The 26,203-nt window shown below is 28.8% G+C and overlaps 1 protein-coding gene across 1 annotated transcript; it reads right to left on the bottom strand.

Annotated features, from left to right (window-relative positions):
* Nucleotides 1–919: 919 nt before the first annotated feature.
* On the bottom strand, nucleotides 920–24,914 carry LOC106793455. The gene is made up of 5 exons (XM_014760395.1): nucleotides 24,664–24,914; nucleotides 3,738–4,056; nucleotides 3,145–3,297; nucleotides 2,881–3,025; nucleotides 920–2,558 (listed from the first exon to the last, which is right to left on the bottom strand). The coding sequence occupies exons 1-5, from the start codon at nucleotides 24,749–24,751 to the stop codon at nucleotides 1,944–1,946; spliced, it is 1,320 nt and encodes a 439-aa protein (XP_014615881.1). The 5' UTR covers nucleotides 24,752–24,914; the 3' UTR covers nucleotides 920–1,943.
* Nucleotides 24,915–26,203: the final 1,289 nt, after the last annotated feature.

Genomic DNA, 26,203 nt, shown 5'->3' with positions numbered 1-26,203 from the left:
TCCTGTACGGATTGAACCGCCAAACCAAAATTTTCCTGATGACGATGACAAAATCCTATCAACCCGATCGATTCTACGGCACCATCCAGTCCATCTGTTCCTTCTTTCATACATACTCATATCCTAGTCCTCCTTTCGCATATTTTCCTTCTTTTTCTTTCTATTTTCCCGATACAAATCTATGGAGAACACGATCGAGTACTTCCTTACTAAGAAGATACGTTGACGAGAGCACGTGAGCACATTAATTTAAATATGTATTTGCCGGAAGTCGATGTAAGTTTCTTTTTGCAAACTAGTGCTCCAATTGGCTGGAAATTAATGATGTATTCTAACGAACCAATTACATCACGTCTTTCATTAAGGTATCTCACTGTAGATGGTGTACCAGTTGCTTCTTATCTCTCAAATACATAGATTCATCTATACTCATAAAATTAGAGCGTTACCGTCGGTAAGTGAGTTGATTTCTTTATGGATAATATCAATATGGTGGAAACTTGATAAATTTATTTTTTATCAGAGATTACCGACAGAGACATCACTGGCGTTTAACTGCGGGCACACTAGAAAAATCGATAATTCCTATTGTTCTTATTTAATTTGTTTAATTTATTAAAAAGATATCAATCGTTTCTTTAAATATGTAAATTTATATAATAAATTTCTTTTTTTATAAAATCAAATCAATTTGTACATCTGTGGTAAGTTTTTTCGTGAATCGCATGGTAAAACAGAACGCAGTTAATGACGCAATTACATATTATGAAAAAAAAAGGAAAATATAATGAATACGAAAAATAATTACATCGGTTATTATTAGAAAAGTATCTATAATATGCTGTTATACATACTTTTTGATTTTACTTGATTTAATTTCGTCGAAATAATGTTAAACTTTTAATTTTTAATATATTTGATATTTGCGTGTTCCTCTTAAATTTATTACTAAAAATATTCATCGGTATTTACATTTACATTTACAGATATTTGTACAAGAATCGATTTGGCCAGACACAGTAATGGAATGATATGAAATATTTAAATAATTACATACATATTTTCATTCATTCTTAGAACGTTTTAAAAATTGTAGACAAAGGTGATATGATTAGCTCGATATAATAAGGATTAAAATATTTATAAATTATTTATTATAATCTATATTGTTTAATTTTATCAAAAATCACTTTCGTCGACAATCTTCAAAGTATTGAAAAAACACATACACACAAATAATAGATTATTCATATTTGCTATGATAGGTATTTCTTAGTGCAATGATTATTACTTCTCCTTAAATATTTGTCATTTAAAATAAACAAAAAAGAAGAAACGAATTGAATTATGTCTATTATTTTCATTTTTTTTTTGCTTTCGATGATTGTTAATAATATTTACATGAACAAATAATATTCATAAATAATAATAAATTCAATTGATAATCATCGAATTAAAATTTACATTGAATGGTCAACCTTAATTTAGAATTATGATGACACGAATCGAAAAAAAAAATAATAATAATGATAAAGAACCCACATTAAGACATTGACTAGTATGTTAATATATACAGAATAATTGTTAATAATAAACATGTACAACAACTCGATCATTAAATTAAAACGAAATATTTCTACAAATTTCTTATAGTTATTTGGTGTCACTGTTAATTTGTCCTCCCGTAACTAACTGGATATGTATGATAACTTTTAATAACTAGGATTTATGCATTTGATAAATCTGAGAAATGTTATAAATTGTATCATGCTTGAAGCAGGATGAAATTTAGTCGCATTTAAAGCTGAAATATTAAACTATTTTCATTAATTTTTTCATCGAATATTGTTCATACATATTTGAACGATTTTTTTTTCTATTGATCTATAGAAATAATATCGATATATATCTATATATATATACTATTTGTATATCTAAATTCGTTACAATTCGGTAGTAATTTCATCTTGTGGCCTGAAGCCAAGGATCGTGAAATCATCTATGAGGTAGTCACAATCGGGTAATCTATCGGACAATATGGTATAATTAGCAGCTTCAACAGCGCTTTGAAATTCCCATTGAGGATTGATTTCACGATCGAGAACGCTAGTTTCACGAGGATTAGATCCGCGATTGATATCTGGTAACGTAGCACCACCGTTATGATTATTGAACACCGATATGGCTAATTCCTGAAAATGTGATCCATTTGATTTCAGTTTTTTTTGCATGCCAAAAACCAAAGGAGTCATTTGTCCCATCGTAGACTCGTTGTTACGTCCGAGTTTATCGTGATAGGGCATGGAACTATTTTGTCCTAAACTCGACCCAAGTGGACTATCCTTGGCATATCCTAAACTTGAACTGGCTGGACTAATACTGGACTTGTCGCTCGCTTGAAAAGTAGCGAGTGGTAAGTTAGCTTGAAAAGTTGTTAAATTAGTCGGCGTACTTCTAGGTTCAAACGGTTGAGACGGTGGTGTTATTACTACCGACTCCGTTGGATTCGTTTGGACGGAATTTGGTGGATGCTGCAGGAATGTCACGAGTTGAGCCACCTTAAAAAATAAAATTTAACTTTTTAAAATAAGATCGATTCCTTATTCTTCTATTATTATCTAATTTTGATTATAGCTCATATACTTGATTCTAAACACGTATCCTCTATAAACTACTTATTCTTAAAATACATTCTCATCGTAATACTCACCGAAATGTTTAACAGACTGCCATGAAAAATAAAGAAAGATTAAAGAAGAAATTAAGAGAGATAGTGAGAAATAGAGAGAGAGAGAGAGAGAGAGAGAGGAAAAGAGAGAAAGAAAGAGAATTCGGCGTATTAATTTAAATAATGTAATCATTAGAAAACAATTAACTTACTTCTGGGCTACTGTGTCTCTTGTATCTTCTGAGCAAACGTTCTGCCCAAGATAATAATCTCTGCCAGTCATCAGGAGGTAACTGTATGTCTTCGTCCTTTTTATTTACAAGGACTAATATCCTTGCGAGATCTCGGAGAACAGGTCTAAGCGTTAGAATAATAAATAACTGTTAATCGATTAGTACTACTTTCAGTACTAACTTCATTTTCCTTTAATTAAAAGATACGAATTTAAAAGACGAACTTGTAAATAATTGTTTTACCTGTACGCTTGAATGCCGACTGCGCCATCCCCGTTATTTCCGGAGTAATATAATTCTCTAACTTGTCTTCTAGTGTCGTTCAGCATGGAAAGGAAAGTGTGTCCCTCACCTCTTAACGTTGCAAGATGCCTCAGGAATTCTCCTCTCTCAGCACTGTCAGAGATAATCATTAAATATAATGAAATATTTTCTAATAATGATAGAATAATAAATCTAATCTTTCAATTATAAGTCGCGTCAAATTTATACGCGAACAAGGGTCGTCAAATGTCATTTAATCTTTTTAGAGATGAATTTTGTATTTTTTAGTAATATAAGAAATAAAAATTTTTTCAAAATTTTATTTATAAATGAAAAAAAATGTACAGAAAAATGTGTTATGAGAAATAAAATCAAAACACTAAAGTATCCAAACGTATGTGTTAAAAGTTTTGAAGAAATTGATAGAATTGGAAAAACAAAAAGAAAGATCTCCCTCCAAAAAAAAATGTTAACGAAAAATGTGATAAGACATATTTTTTGATAGTAATATTCGAAACGAACGATAAAAAGGATTTCAATCGAAAGAACAATTTATTTTACTGTTAGTCTACCTGTTCTCAAATTGCCGTACGATCTTGGTCGCTTTTTTCTTCTTTCTGTGAACGATGATAGCACCGCAAAGAACGATGAAGACACATATGGTTGCACCGGAGACAACTCCCACCAAGATAGCGACCTGACTACCTGTCAGTCCAAAGATGTAACCAGTCTCTTTACAAACTCTTCCCATATATTCGTCTCTCGTCGACCAGTCTGCTGTATGTCCAGGTGGACAGCTATCAACACAGATTCCTTTGTGTAATAGTATTGCACATCTCGCGCACGTGTCACCTCTGCATCTTTTGCATCCTCCTGGATCTTCGACGCATCCTAAGAAAGATATTTAACAAACAAAAAAAATGTATTTATTCAACATTTTCTCATAAAAAAAAAAAACATGAATCGTACAAATTAACAAGACACACAAAATCTAACCGAATTTTCGAACAAACCAAAAAAATAGAAATAAAAGAAGAGAGGAAAGTAGAATAGTTAATAGGAAATACGTGAAAATTGTTTCATCATTCAATTGGTTTCGAATCAGCGATCATCATCCTTTGTTCGTGGTATAATTTTCAACAAACGAATTTCAAGTAAGAACGCATTCGAAAGAGGAACGTGACACCCGGTGAATTCCAAGCAAGAAGTAGCTCTAACTCTTGGACCCTACTAGCCGAGCGTTGATCCATAGCCTCGAGTCATACCTTGATTGCTTGACACACATACTGGTGCACCTACCGAAGTCACGCTCGACAATACCCGTTTCGCGATATCTTTGATAACGAATACAACTTCTAACGGGCTTTGACAGTTTATAATTAAAAGGAAAAACAAAAAGTAGAACGAATTATTTGGCGATGTATACATTCTCGATTAAAAGTTAATACACGCGTATTCATGTATGCAAGATTTATATTAAATACTTTATTTTTATATATATCTATGATTATTTTTATTTTATATACAAAATTATTTCGTCATTCGTATAATTAATTTAAGCAATTTTCTCGTTTACGAATTCTTCCAAATATTTTTTTAAAAAGGACACACAAGTATTTTGATCTTGAACACAATTGAATTCCATACATTTTCGTGTATAACATATTTCGTACATAAGAGTGAAATGCAAATGTAGTAGGTATACTCAAACTTTTGGTCGATAGTATATGATGCGTTAAATTGTTTAGAAAGTTTGTACCGATTTGCCAATACAAAAGTGTTATCTTTGAATTTAACGGCAAAATCGGCGTTTTTTCGATTGTTCAAAAAGTTTATGTTGCGTTTTACCAATATGTAAAACTATTATTTTGAAATTTTCTGTATAAAATCAGCACGAACTTGTTGGACAATCCAATACACTACTCCCTCCCATACGTAACTAGATACGTACAAAACTTTTCATATGTATAATATTTGTTCTTTCCATTTCATCAAGGAGAAGAATAAACGTTGAAAGAAAAGAACATTTTTAGAAGAAGAAAAAGGGTACTCGACGAGTGGTTCGTTGTTTTTTTCTTGTCTATGTGGTGGTGATGGTGGTGGCAGTTAGCAAACGTATGAGGAATCCGGTTGGTACTTTCCGGATTACGTGGGTCTTTCTTACCGAACTCATAATGCACTCTGGAGTGTTCCGTTTAGGATTCTCATGAACACACAACACGCAATGAACGACTAACTGGTAAATTACCTAGTAGGTATATAACATTCTCCAGGTTGAGAACACCCAAGCTCTTATGGGTTTCTTTCCTTCTCTCATACTTTGAGCTACACACACACACACACATAGATTCACAGAGACATAGACACACTAAGTTTCTCAACTATTTACTTTATCATTTACCATTCACTCGATCGATCGATGTCAAACGAGAACCTTCCAAATTTTTCATCTACTTTACTTGAAGAAAGAATCTATTTATTTAACTCTTTTCTCTAAGTTAAAAATAACGTTTCCAAGTTATTTCAATATTCTTCTATCATTGTAACCATCCAATGAAATTTTCGTTGAATTTCTAAAGAGAGAAATAGAGTTCCATATTTAATAAAATTTTATTCAGACTATGACTCATAACTGAGTAAAGGAATTTCGTTGATTTTCAAAGGATATTCTACAGTATACACATACACACATACATCATACTCTGTATTCTGAATGTCAAGTTCTAAGAGAAATTGTCGAAACATTGTTTGTGTCCGGTATTGCGTTTCACTTTGGCAGACCTCCGAGTTGCATCTTCATTTTAAGGCCATCGACCTCGAATCATAACGAAGTACCGTCGTCGTCGTAGCTTCGTATCCGTCTCCTCCTTTCCGTGCATCGATGACGTTTGCTTTTAAAGCGAGCGCACTCGGTTAATTAGTCGATCAAAGGTCAGGGATAACGCGATGATTCTGCTAGCTGAAATTATCTACAAGGAAACTCTTAAAAATATATATTATCTACTAGTCTGTGCAACGTTACTTCCTGTTTGGCTCTTCTTTTCTTCCTCTTATTATTTTTCTTAGATCCTATCCATATGGAAGAAGATATACTTACACGTTTATAAATTCTGTGTATTATGTATGTATATATATGTATGTGTATGCACGCACGTGTGACTGGGTTATGCCTTGTCTCGAGCACCCTCTTGTAACTTTCGATAATATAAACTTCCTACGTTTTAATTCTTAGATATGTCAAGTAGTAGTTTATAAAAATAATACGGTTAATCTTTTGTCATAATAAATAAATAAGGAAATTATTAAAGATTTGAAATTTCGATATGTATATTTGTATATTTAATTATTCAATTCATAGTCTCTTTGCTGTTTATTTATTTATTTTATTTAAAATTAAATACAAATAAAAATGAAATGTGATTTATATATATTAAAAATTATACTACTTGCTTACATTGATCATTAATTTAATTACAAAAGTTGAATATTTAAAAGTTAATATTTCAGAACAACAATAATAATAGTTTATTAAATAAGATGAATTAAGATAAATAAAATGATCTCTATATTGCATAAATCATATTACTTTTCTTCTAGAAATCATTAATTTAATTACAAAGTTGAATATTTCAAAGTTGGTGTCTCAGAGAACAAGAATTAAAAATGATAATTTAATGTGATAGAACGGTTTGAATAGTTAAATTTAAATTTGATTTCAAACGAAAGTAAAGATTCCATTGCATGATATAATGGAGTATACACGCCATATGTCTCCATGGTGTATAAGCCAGACGATATTTCACGAAAACGTGTGTGGCACACGAGCGGCGTGTGGCGTAACGGACAAGTGCATAAATTCAATGCAGGAGAATAAACGAAGTTTGCTGGCTTTACGAGTTAACTACCAAGAGACAGAGAAAGAAAGAAAGAAAGAAAGAATGAAAGGATTTGAAAGAAACATTTTGAAAAGGAAAAGATATCTTGTGTCTTTTTTTAAAAATTCAAATTTTTTTCAACGTTTCTTCACAGCCAATGTATACAAAGTGAATTTTACGAAAAAATATATAAACACGTAAATATCTCGAAAATATCTCTCAAATGACAAATAATATAATAAATAATGATGTTCTATCATTTAAATTAAAATATACAGTTAATCATATTATAGATTTCCGTATAAAACGATAAAGTTGACTTTGTGATGACCTAGAAAATTTATACAAAATCAGAAATACCATTTTTATCTTTAATTTATTTTCTGTTCAAGACGACATTTAAGTATCTCAATTTAAAAAAAATTCTTTGCACAAATATTGACAATTTAGTTATTATTACATTCAAAAGAAAAGATGATTCTTTAAATCTCTATTTCAATTAATGGAAAATTACAAACTAACTTGATTACTTTCATTGTTCTAGAGAAATTTGATGACGCACGAGAAGAACGGTCAAGGGTTGCTGTTACTCCTTTTTTTTTCTACACCTTATCTCTTTTTTTTTACTCTCAAACGATTGATTGCAACATATTTCAGTTTTGAAGTCTTCTCGTTTATTTATTGTTCTCTTTTTTTTTCTTTATCGATAATGTTATATCAAAAGGTCAATAGATAACCGGAATTACAAATAGTCCGATGGTCATCAACAAACTCATGAAAATATTAACTTGTATATTTGAATTAATTTAATAAGATAAAATATTCTCTACCGGGTCTGAAATTTTTCAATATGATTATAAAAAATCTATTACTCTCTTTTTTTAATAATTATTAAGCTTTTAATTATTTACATAATACTTGAACTTACAATTATTCGAATTTTATATTACCTGAAATCAAAAAAAACATGAATATAAAAGTGTTCGAAAAATATAGTAATTGATTTTTAAAGTCACACATTTAAAACATTTTAGGTCATCTAAAAACTTTAGAACTATTCCGTAAATAATAATAAAATGAAATCCTAATGATAATCATTACGAGGATAAAAACACATTCATTATAAAAGACGTAGAGTTTCGTTAATATCAAACAATTAGAGCAACGTAATTGTACGATTAGGGGTTGGAGGGATAGAGGGATGGAGGGAGCTGGATTTTAATTAGACAATTGTTTTCTAAATCACGTTAAAGAGCCAACAGATCTGGGTCTAATAAACAGTGTGTTCTAGATGTCCATTATTCTATGTTTAATGATAATCCACTTGTTTTTTAGATTAATTAATCTTAATAATATATATATATATATATGTTTTTCTTTTTTGTTAATTAATAAATATTATCGTAATCGGTCATTCTAACTTCTCCTTCCTATAATGAAAATGAACCATAATATCTAACAGGTATGGTAACTTTCTTATATACATGTAAAATATCGTTAGAGAAACGTGCCAAGGAGATATTGTCAAGGAAAAGGCGCACCTACATCGAACGAATTAGAAAGCATCGTGTTTTATTTTATTAACACTCATATGTTCCGGCTTTTCCAATCGATATGCGTACTTTCGTCTAAATTTGTATGTTTCATTGAAACTTATGTAATCCAAAAGAGTATGCAATCCAATTAATTAATTTCTTAACAATCTTTTAACAAGAAATTTAACAGTAATAGAGTAATAATTTTTTCAAATATATATATATGTGTCTCGTATATTTGTTATTAATTTAAAAATATTTTCTTTTCAGAAAAAATATTAAAACTTTATCGATCGTAAGTTGATCATCAATTGTCGTGCAGTTGTCTTTGACTTTTCTGTTTTTAACGCTTATATAGGCTCTCTTTTTTTTTTTGAGAATATATATTTATTTTACAATATATAATATACATCTATACCAATATTTTATTTAAAAAAGCTTTGAATCTTTGCTAAGAGAATGATATAAAATAATAAATAGAAATATTCTTTTTATCGTTCGGATTTTGATTAAACTGTACAGTTAACGAGCGTCAACTTCTATAATGAAAAATATGTTATATTTTTTATAATAAAAATCTCTATTAAAAAACATGAAAAAATGTATTTTTTTTATAATTTTTGGAATATTAAAAATATTCTAATATTAAGCTTAGAATTGAAAATATTATTTTATAAGTGCAAATATCAGTAGTTTAGTTTTCTAGTAATAAGAAGTAAACGTAACTTAAAGTTGTTTTAACGGTAAGGTGCGATGCAGGTGAACTCATATATACACGTTGCAATTGTCTATATATATATATATATTAGCACATGCAAATTGTTATGCACTTTTATCTTCCTTTCTTCCTGTTATTCTCTTCTTTCCTCTAAAGAATTACACCTTTCCTCGAAACTTTTCTTCCTTCCGTCTTTCTCTTCGTCTCACTTCGCGGCCCCGAAATCTGGAAACCCAAATATCTTTGCAAAAGTGGTCCTCCTTCTTCTTCTTCTCTTTCTTCGAACTTGTCTTTCTCCTACACGACGATATAATATTTTCTTTTTACGAAACTTATTTATTTTCTGTGCCTTTCAATTAATAAACTCGATAATTAAAAGAACTCATTAAAAAAAAAAGATAATTAAGTAGTGACGTCAATACGATTTAAGTCGTATTGTGTGAATAAAAAAAAAGACAAATTTATTACAAATTATTACGATTAATAAAATTATTTAACACACACATATACAACAAAAAATTGATATTTCAAAATAATTTGTAAAAAAAATTAGTTAAATAAGTTATGCAAATGTTCTAAGAAAACCAATATTTTTAATATTTGATAGAAAAAAACAAAAAAAATAAATAGAACCTCGCGAGATAATTATAACGACGCTTTCTAAGATAGTAACGCATGGCAGAATTTCGACTTTCGTTAATTCGAACGTAATATCGAGTGCATTAATCGCGTGAGTTTGCGGTTTAAACACTTTCGACATCGGGGAAGCGTATACATACAAACCTTCCTTTTCCTTTTTTTTTTTCTTTTTTTTTTTTTGCATAAAGTGAAAATAAAATTCATCATTTTAAATTTAAATACGTGTCAGTAGAGTTTAATAGTAAAATTTAAAAGCAATAAGTGAGCTTGCTTCATCGATCAATCGTTATCAGCGATTTAATTTAAAGTTGCACCATCAGCAGTTTACAATTTTATAGGAAAAAGAATGTAACGATCGGTTGAAGGTTTAAAATCGTAGAACACTTCATATGTACATGGATACTTAAGACTAAAGGGAGCTTAAAATTCGTTATAAGCGATGTTCAATTAACGCAAAGTAGAGAAAACCAAGAGACGTGAGATTAACGAGCACAATTGGCAGAGTTGGACAGGGATGGCTGACAGATGTGCTTCAGGACGGAAGACTGTGAAACGTTTACTGGCAAGTATTATCGTTAACACCTTCATTAACTAACCCTGTCATGTAACGAAGGCTGTTTCATAATATTTATCCTAACCTCGTGTTTCGTATCTAACTCGTACAAATGATCGTTACCATTTATTAAGATTTCTCATTTAATTATTACTCCAATTATTATATTATCATTTTGTTTAAATAATTATAATAATATTTAGTATATATGAATTATGATAAGAAAATTTTATAAAATTATTAATAGTATTTTTTTTTTTTTATATTATAATAATAATAATACTTTTTCTTTACGACTACAGCAATATTTAGTATAGTATATAATTAGTACACTGCAAAATTATTGCTATTTAAAAAAAAAATAAAATAAAATATATGAAAATAATAAAAATACAAAAAAAAAAAAGAGAGAGAAACCCCCCACTCTTATCTCTGCAACGAATAAATTAATTAATACGACATTAATTTACAATATAGTTCAAGTACACAAAAGGAAAAAAAAAACAAAAGTAGGAAAACAACAAAGAGAGTCACGAGAGCACTTGGTTTCCATGTTACCCACGTTCGATTTAACTATCTAGAACGACACGGACGATAATCGAGGCAGCAAACGAGTGAACAAACGAACGAACGAACGAACATACGAGCAAACGAACACGACGAGTTCTCTTCGTTCCGTTTCCTCTTTCGCATTGAACGGAAATCCTATTCGTGGTTTACAACTCGAAGCGGGAATCCAAAGTAGGATTTCTTCGTACACGATATAATAGCATTGTGTTTTAAAGATCGTTATGTTTTCCACGATGCCACATGCCAATTTTATCCATAACTGCATACAATCATTTTGAATTATGAGTCATGCTTGATCAGTCACGTTTTAGTACGTGACAAAATTCGTCTTCTTTAACTATAAATATGACATTTCTTTTTTTTTTTTTCTTACATATTTGTCTGTAACATTTAAAGAAAAAAAGAATTTTATTATTACACATTCACATTGTATTAGTAATTTTTGCTATTATATTTCTATTAAGAAATATCGAGTAAGTATGTTATATATATTTTTTTTCATTTTTAATTTAATTATTAAACTATTTAAATAATATTGTTATGATTAACATAAAAGATGTGTATTATTATATAATACATACTAGAGATTCCAATGTTACTTAATAATTTGTTAATAAATCCAATCAATATTAAAGCTTGACAATAATATAACATGTACTCCCACGCATGTGTATACAATATAATATTTTTTAAATTTAATTATAAAACTATTTAAGTGACATTCTGTCATCCTTAAAAATGTGTTAAATAATAAATAATTTTTTGATTAAATTCTCTCCTCTTATTAAAGAAATACACATATGCTAAAATAAATGTCAAACATATACTTAAATATTTTTAATAAAGCAAATCAATATTAAAGCTTAATAATGACTTAACATATACATTTACATACATAAAATGACATTTATTAATAATCCAAGTAAATATTGAAACTAATATTAATAAACATTGTAAAGTATAATTGAAAATATAATATTGCATATGCTGTAAATCAATTAGTTGTAATATCGAGGAAAAATAACGTGTTAACGCATTGAACAAGTATTTGTCCATCGTAAATACTAAATATAAAGTAGTTAAAGAAATAAATAAACATATAAAATATAAAGAAATAAATAGAGAAATGTTAGAGAGATGAGAGTTTGTTGAAGTGAACGAGTAACTGTAAATTACGATTTACACTCCTCCTCCACTCGGGAGGCCTGCTTAGAAGAAAGACATGGACGAGTGGAGATACGTGTGACAGGTCTATACATACACACGTGTGTATATATTTATATATATATATATATATATATATATATATATATGTATACGACTATGCTGCGAAACGAAGAAAGAAATAAAGAAGGAGAGAGTGAGAGAGAGAGAAGAGGCTTTCTCATGCATTGGTATTCGTTGCTTGAGAAAACCAGTCGTTACGTAACTTAAGTTAGTTAATGTCGGAGAGTCTGTGTGTTAACCCCATAGCCATATCTTCTAGCTTGGCCCTTACCTCACCGGTACTCGGGTTCCTTCTTTCCTTCTTCAGCATCCTGAGAACAAGAGAGAGAGAGAGAGAAAGACCAGGAGCTCAAAGAAGAGAAGGACAAAGAAACGCTACAAACAAACCACGAACCATACCCTGAGAATATTTAAACGCTTACGGCACCATGTTAAAATAACGACGAGTTAATAAACTTGGACTGATGATGATTACGAGGATGACAGAAATGAAGTCATTCTGATCTAAGCTATTGGATACAACTTGTATTTACATTCTTATTGAAGATATTTATCATTTCTTGGAATAGTTATAAGGTTTCTATATTTTAATGTGTTTATGATAATCGATATCGAATATATATATCTTTCTTGTTTATTAAAATATACTGTGATGGGGTTTTATGAATTTTGTTTAGAAAATCTATAAGATATTATTAATATTATTGTACAGTATTTTAATATCATACGATTGATTAATAATTTATATGAAATAGTAGTATGTTTGAAGATTTTTGTGTGAGAATTCACATTAAGGGTTGAATAAAGGAAGGACGAATGTAAGATAACAAGTATTGTATTAGGAATTTTAATTTTGAACATTTATAATTAAAAAGGCAATTTTCTATCTTCTTTGAAGCAGTGGACGATGCTTCACAATTACTTGTTTTGTCATATTTCCAGGATAGCGGGAAGTCGGAACAGGAAATATGAGTTTTGAAGAGATAGGCCAGTTTATGTTAGATGATGATATCGTCAAATACAAAAAGAGATAGAATATACACAAATGATTAGATTAATCTAAAAATATTTCCACATTGTATGTTTTAGATTTTCAATTATTTTGTCTACGTATGCATTTGAAGTTTTTGAAGTATTCCAAAATGATTATAATTAAATAGAAAATATCGGCATAAAGATTATTGAGAAAAGGAATACAAACGTACATTTGTATGTTTGTATAATTTAAAAAAAAAAAGAAATAATTCTAATTACGACAAATAGTAACAATTAACATATACATTATCGAGAGAAAAAAAATAATTGTTTGGTGTAATTATAAAAACAAACTGTTTTAAACAGTTTGTAAAATAAAATAAACACGACTTTCTAATATACCTAATTACTTAGATTACTTAACATATGACCACTTACATTAACACCACTCATAATGATTAGCTCGTATATAAGTTTTCATGAGAAGCGAAATTTCATGTATTAGTCAACAAGTATACCACTTATATGTTGCAAATAAAAAAAAAAAAAAAATAAAAATAATTTGGGGTAAGTAAAAACATATACACATATCAAATTCGTATTTAACAAGACACGAAGATCGTTCTACATCGAACGGTACATGTACGTAATCTATATCGATAAATTCATCTCGGATATTCGATCGTTGCATTTTCCCAGACTACATGTGCGGCCCGGAAATGTGTAAATCGATATTCCTTCCCGGTCTCTGTGCTACCACCGTGTCCCGTGCTTCTGCATGTCCATAGAAAATCGAGAGAACTTCGAGAAATTAAGATAACGCAAACATTTCTTTTCAAAAAAGGGTTGTTTTCAGATACATTTTTTTCTTTCTAACAGTTAATTTCTATTTTAGTTATACTAGATACAAAAATACTATATGGGGATAAAATTGGATAAAAATATTCTTTTTTGTTTTTTTTATATTATTTTTAAATATTTAGGTTCGTGAGAAAAAAATTCTTTTAGAAAATTAAAATAGAAATGACCTAATAATTTTTGGTGTAATGTAACCAAATATTTGTTTGGAATATTTTTCAATCATATTATTGTAGTTTTTAAGAAAATGTGAACAAGTCGCAACTATGAGTAAACGATAGCTTTAAACAAATACGAATTTAAGAGATTTAAAAAAATAAAAAATAAAAAAGAACCACAAACGTTTTGATTGTGTGTTTTAACTAGAGTTTGAAGAGTGTGTTTCTTGTTTGAAATGTAATCGAAATTTTCGTCAAGAGTCCACTCGTCTTGGTCTCGTGTTTAAGCTGGCAACGATCTTGCTCCTTCGTTAATTTGATTATGGTAGCGCAATAGTGGTTGTTGCCATTGAAAGACATGTACTGTAATCGGCCAATTACACGAACCTGAGTATCGAATTCAATGATCCTAATCTTTTCTTATTTGATCGTTCTCTAAAAACCTATTGCTAAGACACTTATACCTAACTATTATATTTTATATAGTATTACAATTTCTAAATGTTTATTTGATTTTTTAGAACACTAAAAAATATATTTTTTTAATTATTAGATCGTGCAATATTTGATAAACTCTTGAAAGTTTATTTAAAAATAAATTTTGTTAACTACCGTGTTAAGCAATTTTGTTATTTCAATATATTGTTATTTATTTTACAAATTAATTAGTATATTAATAAAAATTTTATTATTATTATTATTTAACAAATTCATTTATTCTTCTTAAAATGAAATTTCACTTAAGGGGGTTGATCAAATATTCTAATAAATTTTCTTAACATTAAAAAATAATAAAAAATCCTTAACACGTTTTGAAATGTGTGATTATACATGCAAATATAATTTTCAATGAAAAATGAAATATTCATCAAAAGATCAAAATATGATAATCTATTTCACTTTGAAGCCTCAAAAAAATTCATCGCTAACAAGTATTTGGAAGTATGCGAAGGGTTGTTTCCGAGGGTAGCCACTCTCTTCCTCTCTCTCTCTCTCTCTCTCTCTCTCTCTCTCTCTCTCTCTTTCTCTCCGTCTATGTGTCCATTTTTACGAGCGGAATAAATTCAGCGAAGCGTGAAGTACGCGAAGCTCGCCGAGGGTGATTCGGTAATCGATGTCAACCCTTGCGTATGCAAAACCCTCTGCGATATGGTTAGCTCGCGAATTCGACCAATCAATGATCAACGTTCTGATGCACGTCATGTAGGAAACCTGAATTTCAACGAGATACGATGGAACCTATCACTCTGTGTCCATCTGTAAAGGCTCGAATATTTTCCTATTTTTCACACATTTTTCAAAAGTACATTCAAAAATAAATTCATTTACAATAAATAACAACAAAATTATTCGATAAATTTTTATTTAATAAAACGCGACGAAAGGAAAAAAAACAAAGATTATCAATTGTTTCAATATGCTCCTACGTTTTTTTTTTTTTTTGTATTTTTCTTTTGTGTTTTTATTCCGTTTCCGAATTTATATAAAAAAAATAAATTATCGATCGCGAACATTTTCCTATGTTTCACATTTTTTCCAATTATCTTCCTCTGTCCTTTTATTTCTTTCTTTTTTCGATACCGATTCTGAATCTACAAAAAAAAGAATGAAAAAAGAAAAAAAGGAGAAAATTATTAATGAATCAGCAGGAGCCATGAGCTCGGAAAAACATTCGCTTGCACTTAGGACCGCCTGCAAGGAGGCACCACTTTAATGGCACATCTGTTACATCCCCTTTTTACTCCATGAACATGATTTTCACTCGCTTTGTAATTTACATAGAAATCTTTTATTTTCTTTACACGGATCGACCTATTTTCCTGCTTTTTATTTTTTGGTTTCTTTAGGAAAAAAATCTTTGTTCTTTTGAAAAAACCCTTTGAAATCCCTTAAAATGTAGTAATTCTTTTTCGAAATAAAAGAAGATAAATGTAAGTTCTATCTATCGAACGGATTAACCAGTGGAAACAATTAAGAATTGCTTTTAGACAAAGAATAAAGTAGTTCTCTCGGTACTTTAGAAAAGTCTCGGGTGTTGAAAACTTCAGTAAGGTTTTCTCGATAAAAAAACAACCCAGCCAACCGTGGCAACTATCAAAAACACAAAAAGAACAAAGAACGAAGAAGAAGAAGAAAAGTGGTTTTTCACGAAGGGAAAGAAAAATTCTATTGGACGATTAATCCATGGTAGAGTTGTGTTACTACTACATCCATCAAATACTCGGTTACTCGGTAAAATGGCTAGGTAAGTAAAATACAAAAAAAAAATAAACGCTCCTTTGCAATCTTTTTTATAGGTTATTAATATTTTTATACGAAATAATATGAAAACAAAATTACTTATTTTTCTTCATTTTTATATTAGGATAAAAAATTATGACTTTCAAATAATAAATTGCTGTGGTTCGAACTAAAAATATTTTCAGCTATTAAAAATCAATAATAAAATGAATCCTAATATTGTGCAGTATAAATATGATTTTCACAACTTTATTTTTTATATTTGCTTAAATATTTTTCTAATTGTGAGTAACCAAATATTTAATGGATTGAATATAACTCGAATAATATTTTATATCTCAAGATAGAATTGAATAGACAGGTATTCTGAATACTTAAAGTATTTTTATTACCAATGATTGACTTAATCCATGATAAATTCTCAAATGAAACGATGGAAAATCTTGTAGTATCTTTTTTTGGTTCGTTAAATCGCGTTCTTCAAAAGGAATCGTTCAAACTATTGGCTAAAGGAATTGTGGATGGGGGAGGTAGAGGACAAAAAAAAAAGTAGGATGGCTAAGTTGAGTATAGGAAGAAATTACAGGTTGTACGTTGAGATAGATACAAGTTAGTTAAACACAACAAAAAAGAGAAAAAAAGGAAAGAAAGAGAGAGAGAGAGAAAGAGAGAAGGACTTAAATTCGTAGAAGAAAACGGTACCTCAGAAAATCAAAGAGAGTAGTAGCACGATAGATAACTATAAAGAAAGAGAAAGAAAGAAAGAAAGAAAGGAAAAAAGAAAGAAAGAGAGAGAGAGAGAAAGAGAGAAGGACTTAAATTCGTAGAAGAAAACGGTACCTCAGAAAATCAAAGAGAGTAGTAGCACGATAGATAACTATAAAGAAAGAGAAAGAAAGAAAGAAAGAAAGGAAAAAAGAAAGAAAGAGAGAGAGAGAGAAAATACAGTTGATTTCTTTCTTTATTTTATTTCTTTTAGTTCTATCTTTCTTTCTCTCACTAGACAGTTGGCAAAAGAACTGATGTGAAATTCCGCTTCACTTGTACCGTTTGTCCAAGATCAGAAAAGATTTAACTCTGATGCAAACAAGTGGAACGAGAAATCACGATCATTGATAGAACATCTGATCATTTAATTTTTCTATTTCGAATTATCCCTACCATTATAAATTGAAAACGATAATAAAGTTACAAAGTATCGTATAAATAATACGAATTATTTTTTCCGATAGATGTATATATATACTTGTATAGATATTAGATTATGTAGATATTTTCCATATTATATTATTACGAATAAAATAATAATTAAATGTTAAAAATTGACGAACTATCACAAATGATAAAAGAATTACATGTACATACTCTAGTAAACAAATTAATATAAATTAAATTATTTTCTTCATTATTATATCCTGCATAAAATATTCGAAATTTTCATGACAATAATTTCATAAATAAATAATAAACAACACAAATATCTCTCTCAAAGCTCTGAAATTGTAATCTTGCTTATGGAAAATAATGCTGGTGAAAATGTTTTTCTTAACGTTATTATTATAATCGGTACTATAAATACAATTCGATAAACGGTGATTAAATTATAAAACTCCGATACGTTGGATAAGCTTAATCGAAATACTATCATTAAAACTAAATAACAGTAAAAAGAGAAAAACAAAAAAAAAAATATATATATATAAGATACAATATAATATAACCCAATAATTTGCAGCTCAAAGAGAAACATGACGGGATTATTATCTGTAATGTAAGGTAAAACGTGTCTCGAGTTTAAAATAAACGAATGCTGACGGAGTAGCAAGCTTTGTGTCGAAATTAACGTCACTCTGAGATTCCATACATACACACACACACACCACACACATAAATACACTTACTATATATATATGAAACGTGCTTCAAATGGATTAAAACCACGCGAAACTCGATACGAGATGATGGCCACAGAAATAACAGTAGTAATAGTAATAGAAATAGCAATAGTAATAATAGTAATAGTAGTAGTAGTGTAATAGAATCAGCAAAACGTTTCCAACCTGGAACGTTTTTCTCTCTTCTCCTTTTATCTTCAGCAAGCTTAATGAAACAAACCGCGAGAATGAGGTGCGCGCGCGCGCGCGCACGCATATATATATATATATACTCTATTCTCTAGGACGAACACAATGACCCCGATAATAGTCGTACGATCGCATTAATTAAAAAAGCTCCGAGCAATCTTTCCATCTAAGCGATGGTTATGCTCTTACATCCTTGTGTGTTATCTCTCACACATAAACGCATGCACACACATTGCGTACACATATCCTCTCTCTCTCTCTCTCTTTCTCGTCACTTGCAGGATGCTGCCGCTTATCGTACTATCAATGACTCGTTTGCAAACGTGCGTAGTACTCCGTTGGGACAGGGACTAGTATAGACGGAAGAAATGGATAGATACGCTCCCATTATAATCATTATGATCATTATTATTATTATTATTATTATTATTATTGTCATTATTGTTTCAGTCAAATGAATAAATAAATAAATAAAGGAAGAATAATGATTCAAAGAAGTAAACAAATATGTTGAAACATTATTCCATAAAAAAAAGGATGGAATCATCCTATTGTATTGAAAATTATTTTTAATGAAATCTCGATGTTATTAATATGTCATTAATAATGAGATACTTTAAAGTATTTCTAAATTATTATTATTATTGTTAATCTTGTCAATTATAAAAAAAAAAAAATGTAATGAAATAATAAATCAGTAAGAGTAATTTTAATAATAATAATAATACGATTATTAGAAGCAAATATATTACGATAATTATATAAAAGGGAAGTGGAAAAATATATCTTTAATTTAATAAATTAATTAGTCATCACGAATAAAATAATCTAACGAAGAAAATAAATGAGTTCTATTGAAAAAGGAAGGAGGAAAATAACTCGTAGATTAAAAATCAAGCCGAGCGGGTGTCAGTCATTGTCTTCTTATTCTGACAGTGTTTATACTTACGAAATAAATCGAAACGAAAAGGATTTGATTTTGAAATAAATAATACGGATAAATTACAAAGCCTGGATATTTTCAAGAAAATATATAAAATGCACATTTTTATATAAATAAATAATATATTTTATAACGTGCACGTATATATAATATAACTGCAATAGAAATATATGTGAATATCCAAAAATACAATTTAGAAATGATCAATTGTTGTTATATCAAATATCAAATTGAATTATGTTTTAAAAGATTTCAACATTTTCTTACACCCAATATACACTTGTACAATTTCTACACCCAATTTTAAAAGAATATTAATTAAGAAATACGAACAAAAAATTAAAATACTAATATACTAAAATATGTTCAGACTGTTATTAAAAAAACAGGTGATTTTTTAATAGAAAAATATTCATTTATCGATAACAAAATATATACAAAATGTAAAATATTTTAATTGTAATTTCTTTTGACGAATAAGGTCTGACTCGATTTTGATTTAAAAACATTTATTTTTATTTTTTCTTTGAATTTACGTAAGGATTCCAAACTTTTATTCGGTAATGTATGAATTTATACGTATGTGTTTGTGTGTATTCGTATAAGCATGTCAGTATTTTTTTTATCTACGTGGATGTGTGTGTATGGTATACTTCCATTAGATATATATTTGAATTTATGTGAATTATGTGTTTGTGTAGGTAATACAGTACACTAAGTTTTATCTTTCGTGTTTTCGATCTGCTAGAAACTATCCACACACGAAAGCATAGCGGAAGAAGGAAAGATAGATAAGAACGAAGGAAGGAAGGAAGGAAGGAAGGAAGGAAGGATAAAAAGATAATACTTGGACCTATCTCTTGAAAGACGAATAGTACATGTGTATTCTCTTTCTTTCTCACACACACAAACACGCACAGGTAATTTTTCTTTTGTTATGCTTGACAATGACTAGTAGAAAAAAGTTTTTTTTTCCACCATATTTTTTGATACAGAAATGTATAATACAAATATTAACGTTAATGATAACGATGAATATTTAAATTTGTCAACTTTTAACAAAATTATTGCAAAATAATTGTTAATATATTCGAGTTATCGATATTACACAAGTATAATATAATTTTGCATTATTGTTAGCTTTATTTTTTACGAGGACACTTTTTATATAAGAATCTTAAAAAAATGTTCTTTTCTATATGAGACAAAAATTAATTTTAAATAATAATCACAAAATTATATCGACATGACAATAAATTATGGTAAAAAAAAATGTACTTCTTTTATTATAATAAATTTTGATTTATATTAATAATTCATGCACTCTTTTGAAATTGAATTATTCTAAATTTAATTGGACGAAAAAATAAGAAAAAATGGGTTGCTATGAGAGATGTAGGAATTTTTACAATTAAATTCGAAATCCTTTCTCGTTTCTCTAGATATTCGAACACCATCACAAAAAAAAAAAACAAGAAATATCAAGAATACACACTTACATCGGAACAAACCTAAACGTAAGACGTTAAAACGGTTCTCTCTCTCTCTCTCTTCTCCTTTCACTTCTATCACGAAACAGGCAGGTAGATCGGTCTAATTGTCACGGTCGCGTCATTCTTTCTAAACAATAAGAAAGGAGTATGTCTAGCTTTGAAAGGGAAAAACAAAGAAATATGTTAGATACAGGTCGGGAAGAAATTCTGAGAAATCGTGGCCTTACATTTCGAAATTAAAACTCGCAACTAACATACAAAAAAATGAATAGAAAATAAGAAACAAAAATATTAAGAATTATTAATAGGTACAATTAATAATTAGTATCATTATTTATGACGATGATGATGAAAAAAAAAAAAACATTTTAATCATTGTTCAGTCATGATAATAGAATTCCAAAAAAAAAAGATGGATCTTTGAATTTGGTTTCTTTGTTCGTTTCTAACTTTCACAATAATTCTATCGTTAACTAGACAAAGAAAAATTTCTATTATTATTATTTTAAATTATAAATATATATATATATATATATATATATAAAGAGAGAGATAATAACTATAATCAATTTCAGCCATTGTTCATAATAAAAGAATTTTAGAAAACAATTGATGGACAGAGATATAAATCTTTGATTTATTTATATATTTATTTATTTATTTATTTATCCTCATCTCGCGCGTTCGTTTCTAACTTTCACTATAATTTCCTAAGATCCATTCACGTGCGGGTTTTACTTTGTAAGATCATTTTCGAGAAAGAAATCGATCTTCTACATAGAAAGAAATGGGCATATAATAAAGAGAAAGAGAAAGAGACGATTTCCCTTCGCAATTAATTGGACTGGTTGAAAATGTTCGACGAAAGAGAAAAGGCTTTATCTAAACTTGTCCAAGTGATCACAAGATCGTTGCACTTTTCCATATACTCTCGCGAGTATGTATTAGTATATATATTTTACGTTGAGAATGTAGAAGGCCGTATTAGTAAAAGAGAACGCGAGAAACGGCAAAAGGATTTCTGGTGTGTTGCACCTGCACCGAGCTTTTGCTACGATAAACGTACGGATGGGTTGTTGTTACCGGGTGACCGACAATACTACGATTTCTGGCTTAAAAACAAAATTATACGCTCCGCAATTACCTTTTCTCATCGTCTAGACGAGAATTAATATCTTTTTCCAAGAATTTATCTAACTAAATATTAGTAACACACATAATAATTGTATATGTTGATAGAGTAATACTACTTTTAATTATTAATGATTACAAATATAATAATAAAGTGTGTGATGTTCTATATGTTTTGTTTTTTAATATACTGTACGAGGGTGGGTTGAAAAAAAAAACAAACTTTTTTTTTAAAGCTTTGTTTGTAGCATGTTATCATATTTTAATATTTATATACGTGTGTTGTATTACTATATTAAATATTTAATTACCATTGGCAAAGGATATTATAATAAAACGATACTATTTTTATACTGTGTTTGTAATGTACTGTATTGTAATATATATTATGTGTTTAAATATTATAATATTTTTATATATGAAATATTTTTTCTAAAACACGAGATATTTTTTGTATTTTTTTTAAATCGAAGAAAATAATATATACTATGTGTATAATATTAAATACTTCTCCAAGTAAATTTAATAAATTGAAAGATTGTAGAATATTATTTGTAGAATAATTCGCGAATAATTTTAGAAAGTTTCTTTAAAACTATGAAGAATTTATTATTGCTAGACACAAAATCGAACAAAGCGGAGAAGTTCGCGCTGTAAAGTTGAACGACGCATCACGTGACCACCGTCTCCTCGTCCCGCGAAAAATAAACGTAAAGCACTTTGCCGAACGAGTTCAAGTGTCTTGAAGCGCCAAGAAAGCTGCTATTTCCTTTCGAGTTTTATAAAGAACTCTTTAAAACGAGATGTATATACCTAAGTGCGACGTTCGTGATTTTCAAAGATTTACGTCGTATCAATTTTTATTATAATTAATATTCGAATCTTGTGATTTAATTAAATAAAACTAAAACAAATTTTGAATTTTGTTATGATTACCTACTAAAAAAAAGAATTTTAATTTTAATTTATTAAATTAGTGTTTTTGCTAATTAAAAGTAAATATTTTTGTAAAATAAATCGCATGAATGTATAAATATTTATATTTCAGTATAAATAAATTAAGTTTCAGTATATGAATATATCGATAGAATTATGTTAATATTTTGAAATATTAATATAAAAATATTAAAAATATTTTTTGGGGCCAATGAGTAAATATGCAATCCAAAAAATAAACCTACTTAGAAAGATATGACTTTTATTCTATTTCTATTGAAATAATTCGAATAATATATGAAATAATTTATTGTAATCCTTATATTCTATGAATTTTTAGCATTAGTTCCGCGTCGATGAATGTTCGATAGCGATCGTTGAAAGTTGCCAGAAGCGAATGAGAAAATTCTCGATCAAGAAAGATGAAGGATCGACTGTTGTTATGAAATTTAGTTGAGAATAAACGTATCTAAAATATATAATGATTATCTATATATTTGTTCTTAAAAATAAACTACGCCGAAACAATACAAAATTCACACAATTTCGATACCATTTACAAAAGATTAATCTCTTTAACTTTATTTTGTCTTCTTTCAAATCCAATCCTGAAATTGTATCAATATTTAAACTAAATAGGACGCATTAAACAATTTCTTGAAAATTTTCGGTATCTTTAGCACTAATTTATTTATAGTAATTCCTTAACTATCGATCTATTTCAACATTATTTATGTTATATGAAATTTTCTTCAGTACGAACAATATGAACGGGAATGGGAAACAGGAACGAAAAACTAAACTTTCTATTTGACATAAACAAATCTTGACATTATAAATATTTGCAAATGTTAAAAATAAATCTGTTCGATCATATCCACTGCAATTTTTCATTCGATGTATGCATCTATGTACATATATATATATATTTAAAAAAAGAAACAAAGTTACATATCAAACAAATTACTTTGATATTACATCCGTAAGATAAACAACATTTTATCGATTCGTAAAACGTAAAATATGATTTCTTTCGATATATGCAATGAATAAAATCTATTTTTAAAATGGACATCAAACTAATCTAAAAAAAGAAAATATATTTATAATAATAATAATAATGCGAATCGATGTAGGTGAATTCGACCAGGTAAAAAGAGGTTAAACTCGATAGGTTCAAACCCGTAACTCTCAAAGAAATACTCAGATAAAATATATTGTCATTTCTGAAGTAAACGGGAAAAAGTCTAAATTACATTAACGTTCGATCTACAATCAGAAAGAATTTTCTTTCTACCTTCTTATTGTTTATTTATATTACAACTAAATAAATAATTAAATAAATCGATTTAAATGAAGGATCTATAACTGAACTAATTCGATTGTGTATCAAAGAACACTGTTGCGTCTGGAGAACGATCAAACGAAAACATATGAGAAAACGTACAAAATTAACAAAACGCACGCGTGTATTTGACAAACAAGATCTAACGACGATTCTAATCAATTAGATATTAAATTTAAAAAAAAACAAAAAATTAAATTAAATTATATTGTCATACCTTGAAATTCAGCTTGAGACCAAACAGAATCCATAAGACAGAAGAGGAGGGCGGCACTCAATTTCACCACCGTGGCGAAGTTACCCATTCTTAGTCGACATTATTCTCCAAACACGAAAAGTCACAATGCTACGGTTTAGCGCATAACCGTAATCGTCGAAATGCACATATTATGTATTAACCGGCACGAACAAACAAACGATCCATCCCCCGAGACGTTCGGTGACACACTGAAGAACGTACGCGGAAAAGCAAACGATTGCGATGTTGCCATATCTCCAGAGACAGTGAACTCTGACTAGTACACGCATGCGCGCACAAAGTTCGAATCAAAACGCGGGCGAACGCGAAGGCGCGCAAATACAGTATTTTGAAAAACATTCGTAAAAAGATTATATTTTGTTTATATTGTATTTTCTTACCACCTCCTCTCCCCCATGCCCCTCCCCACGTATATTTATTTGTATATTATATGTAAATTTGATCGAATATTAATAATACCGTTAATTATTAGGATTATGAAAGAATAATCCCGCTATAAACAGCCTTACGATTTATACCGTATTTTATTATTCTTCATATTTATATTACACAAAGATGTATACTTAATCGTATTGTTTTATCGATTTCAAATACAATTCGCCAATTCCTCTACCATTCCATATTATTAAATAGATTGAAACCGATATCTTTCTTAACGATTATTAACATTAAACCAGGTCACAAAAATGCGTATATCTAGTCGATTTGTAAAGGGAAGATGATATTTTAAGAGGAAAGGATCGAGAAGAAGAGAAAGAAGAAAAAATAGACTTTGTATTGAATCATGTTTACGGTACCGAGAGGGAAGGAATAAAAATATCTAACGTTCGTTAACGATACATAATAATTATCATAGTCTTGTTATTTTTTTTGTTTTTTCTCTCTTGTTTACCAGTACTTAGCAATCATTCATTATTAGACTACTACCAATCCTCTCTCACCACATATCACGCAGCGAAATATTATTATTTTTACTTTACAGATTTATATTTTATACAAATTACTTAGGCATTGTGATATTCAGGTTTATCTTTGCGCAATTATTATTTTGGTTTGTTCTTGCTACCATTATTATCATCGGCAATTTACAAGCCTTTTTCATCATTTATACAAATCACAAATACCATTCCCACGTCGCTTTGAAAATTTATTGAAGTTTATCATTTTTAATCTATAAACTATGCGTACAAAGAGACTTCTATGCCTTCTTTTTATTTATATATATATATATGTATATGTATATTATATATATATATATATATACATATATATATACACATATATATTTATGTAATATTAATTATAATTTTAATAAGAGGTCATTATACCTTGGCAATTGCGTCTTTGCCACGAATGAACTAAGAAATACAATATGTATACAACGTTATAGCGACTTACTACAAAAGTGAACTGTACACACGACTATCCCATATATAATTTGGTCTTCTATGTACGCAGAGTCATAAAAAAGAACATAAGTCCAAATAATAATATACAT

The sequence above is a fragment of the Polistes canadensis genome, unplaced genomic scaffold, assembly GCF_001313835.1.
Source record: "Polistes canadensis isolate GaletaPanama2010 unplaced genomic scaffold, ASM131383v1 scaffold_14, whole genome shotgun sequence".
Taxonomy (NCBI): Eukaryota; Metazoa; Arthropoda; class Insecta; order Hymenoptera; family Vespidae; genus Polistes; species Polistes canadensis.
Note: the sequence above shows the minus strand (reverse complement) of the source record. Positions and strands in the feature narration are given on the sequence as shown.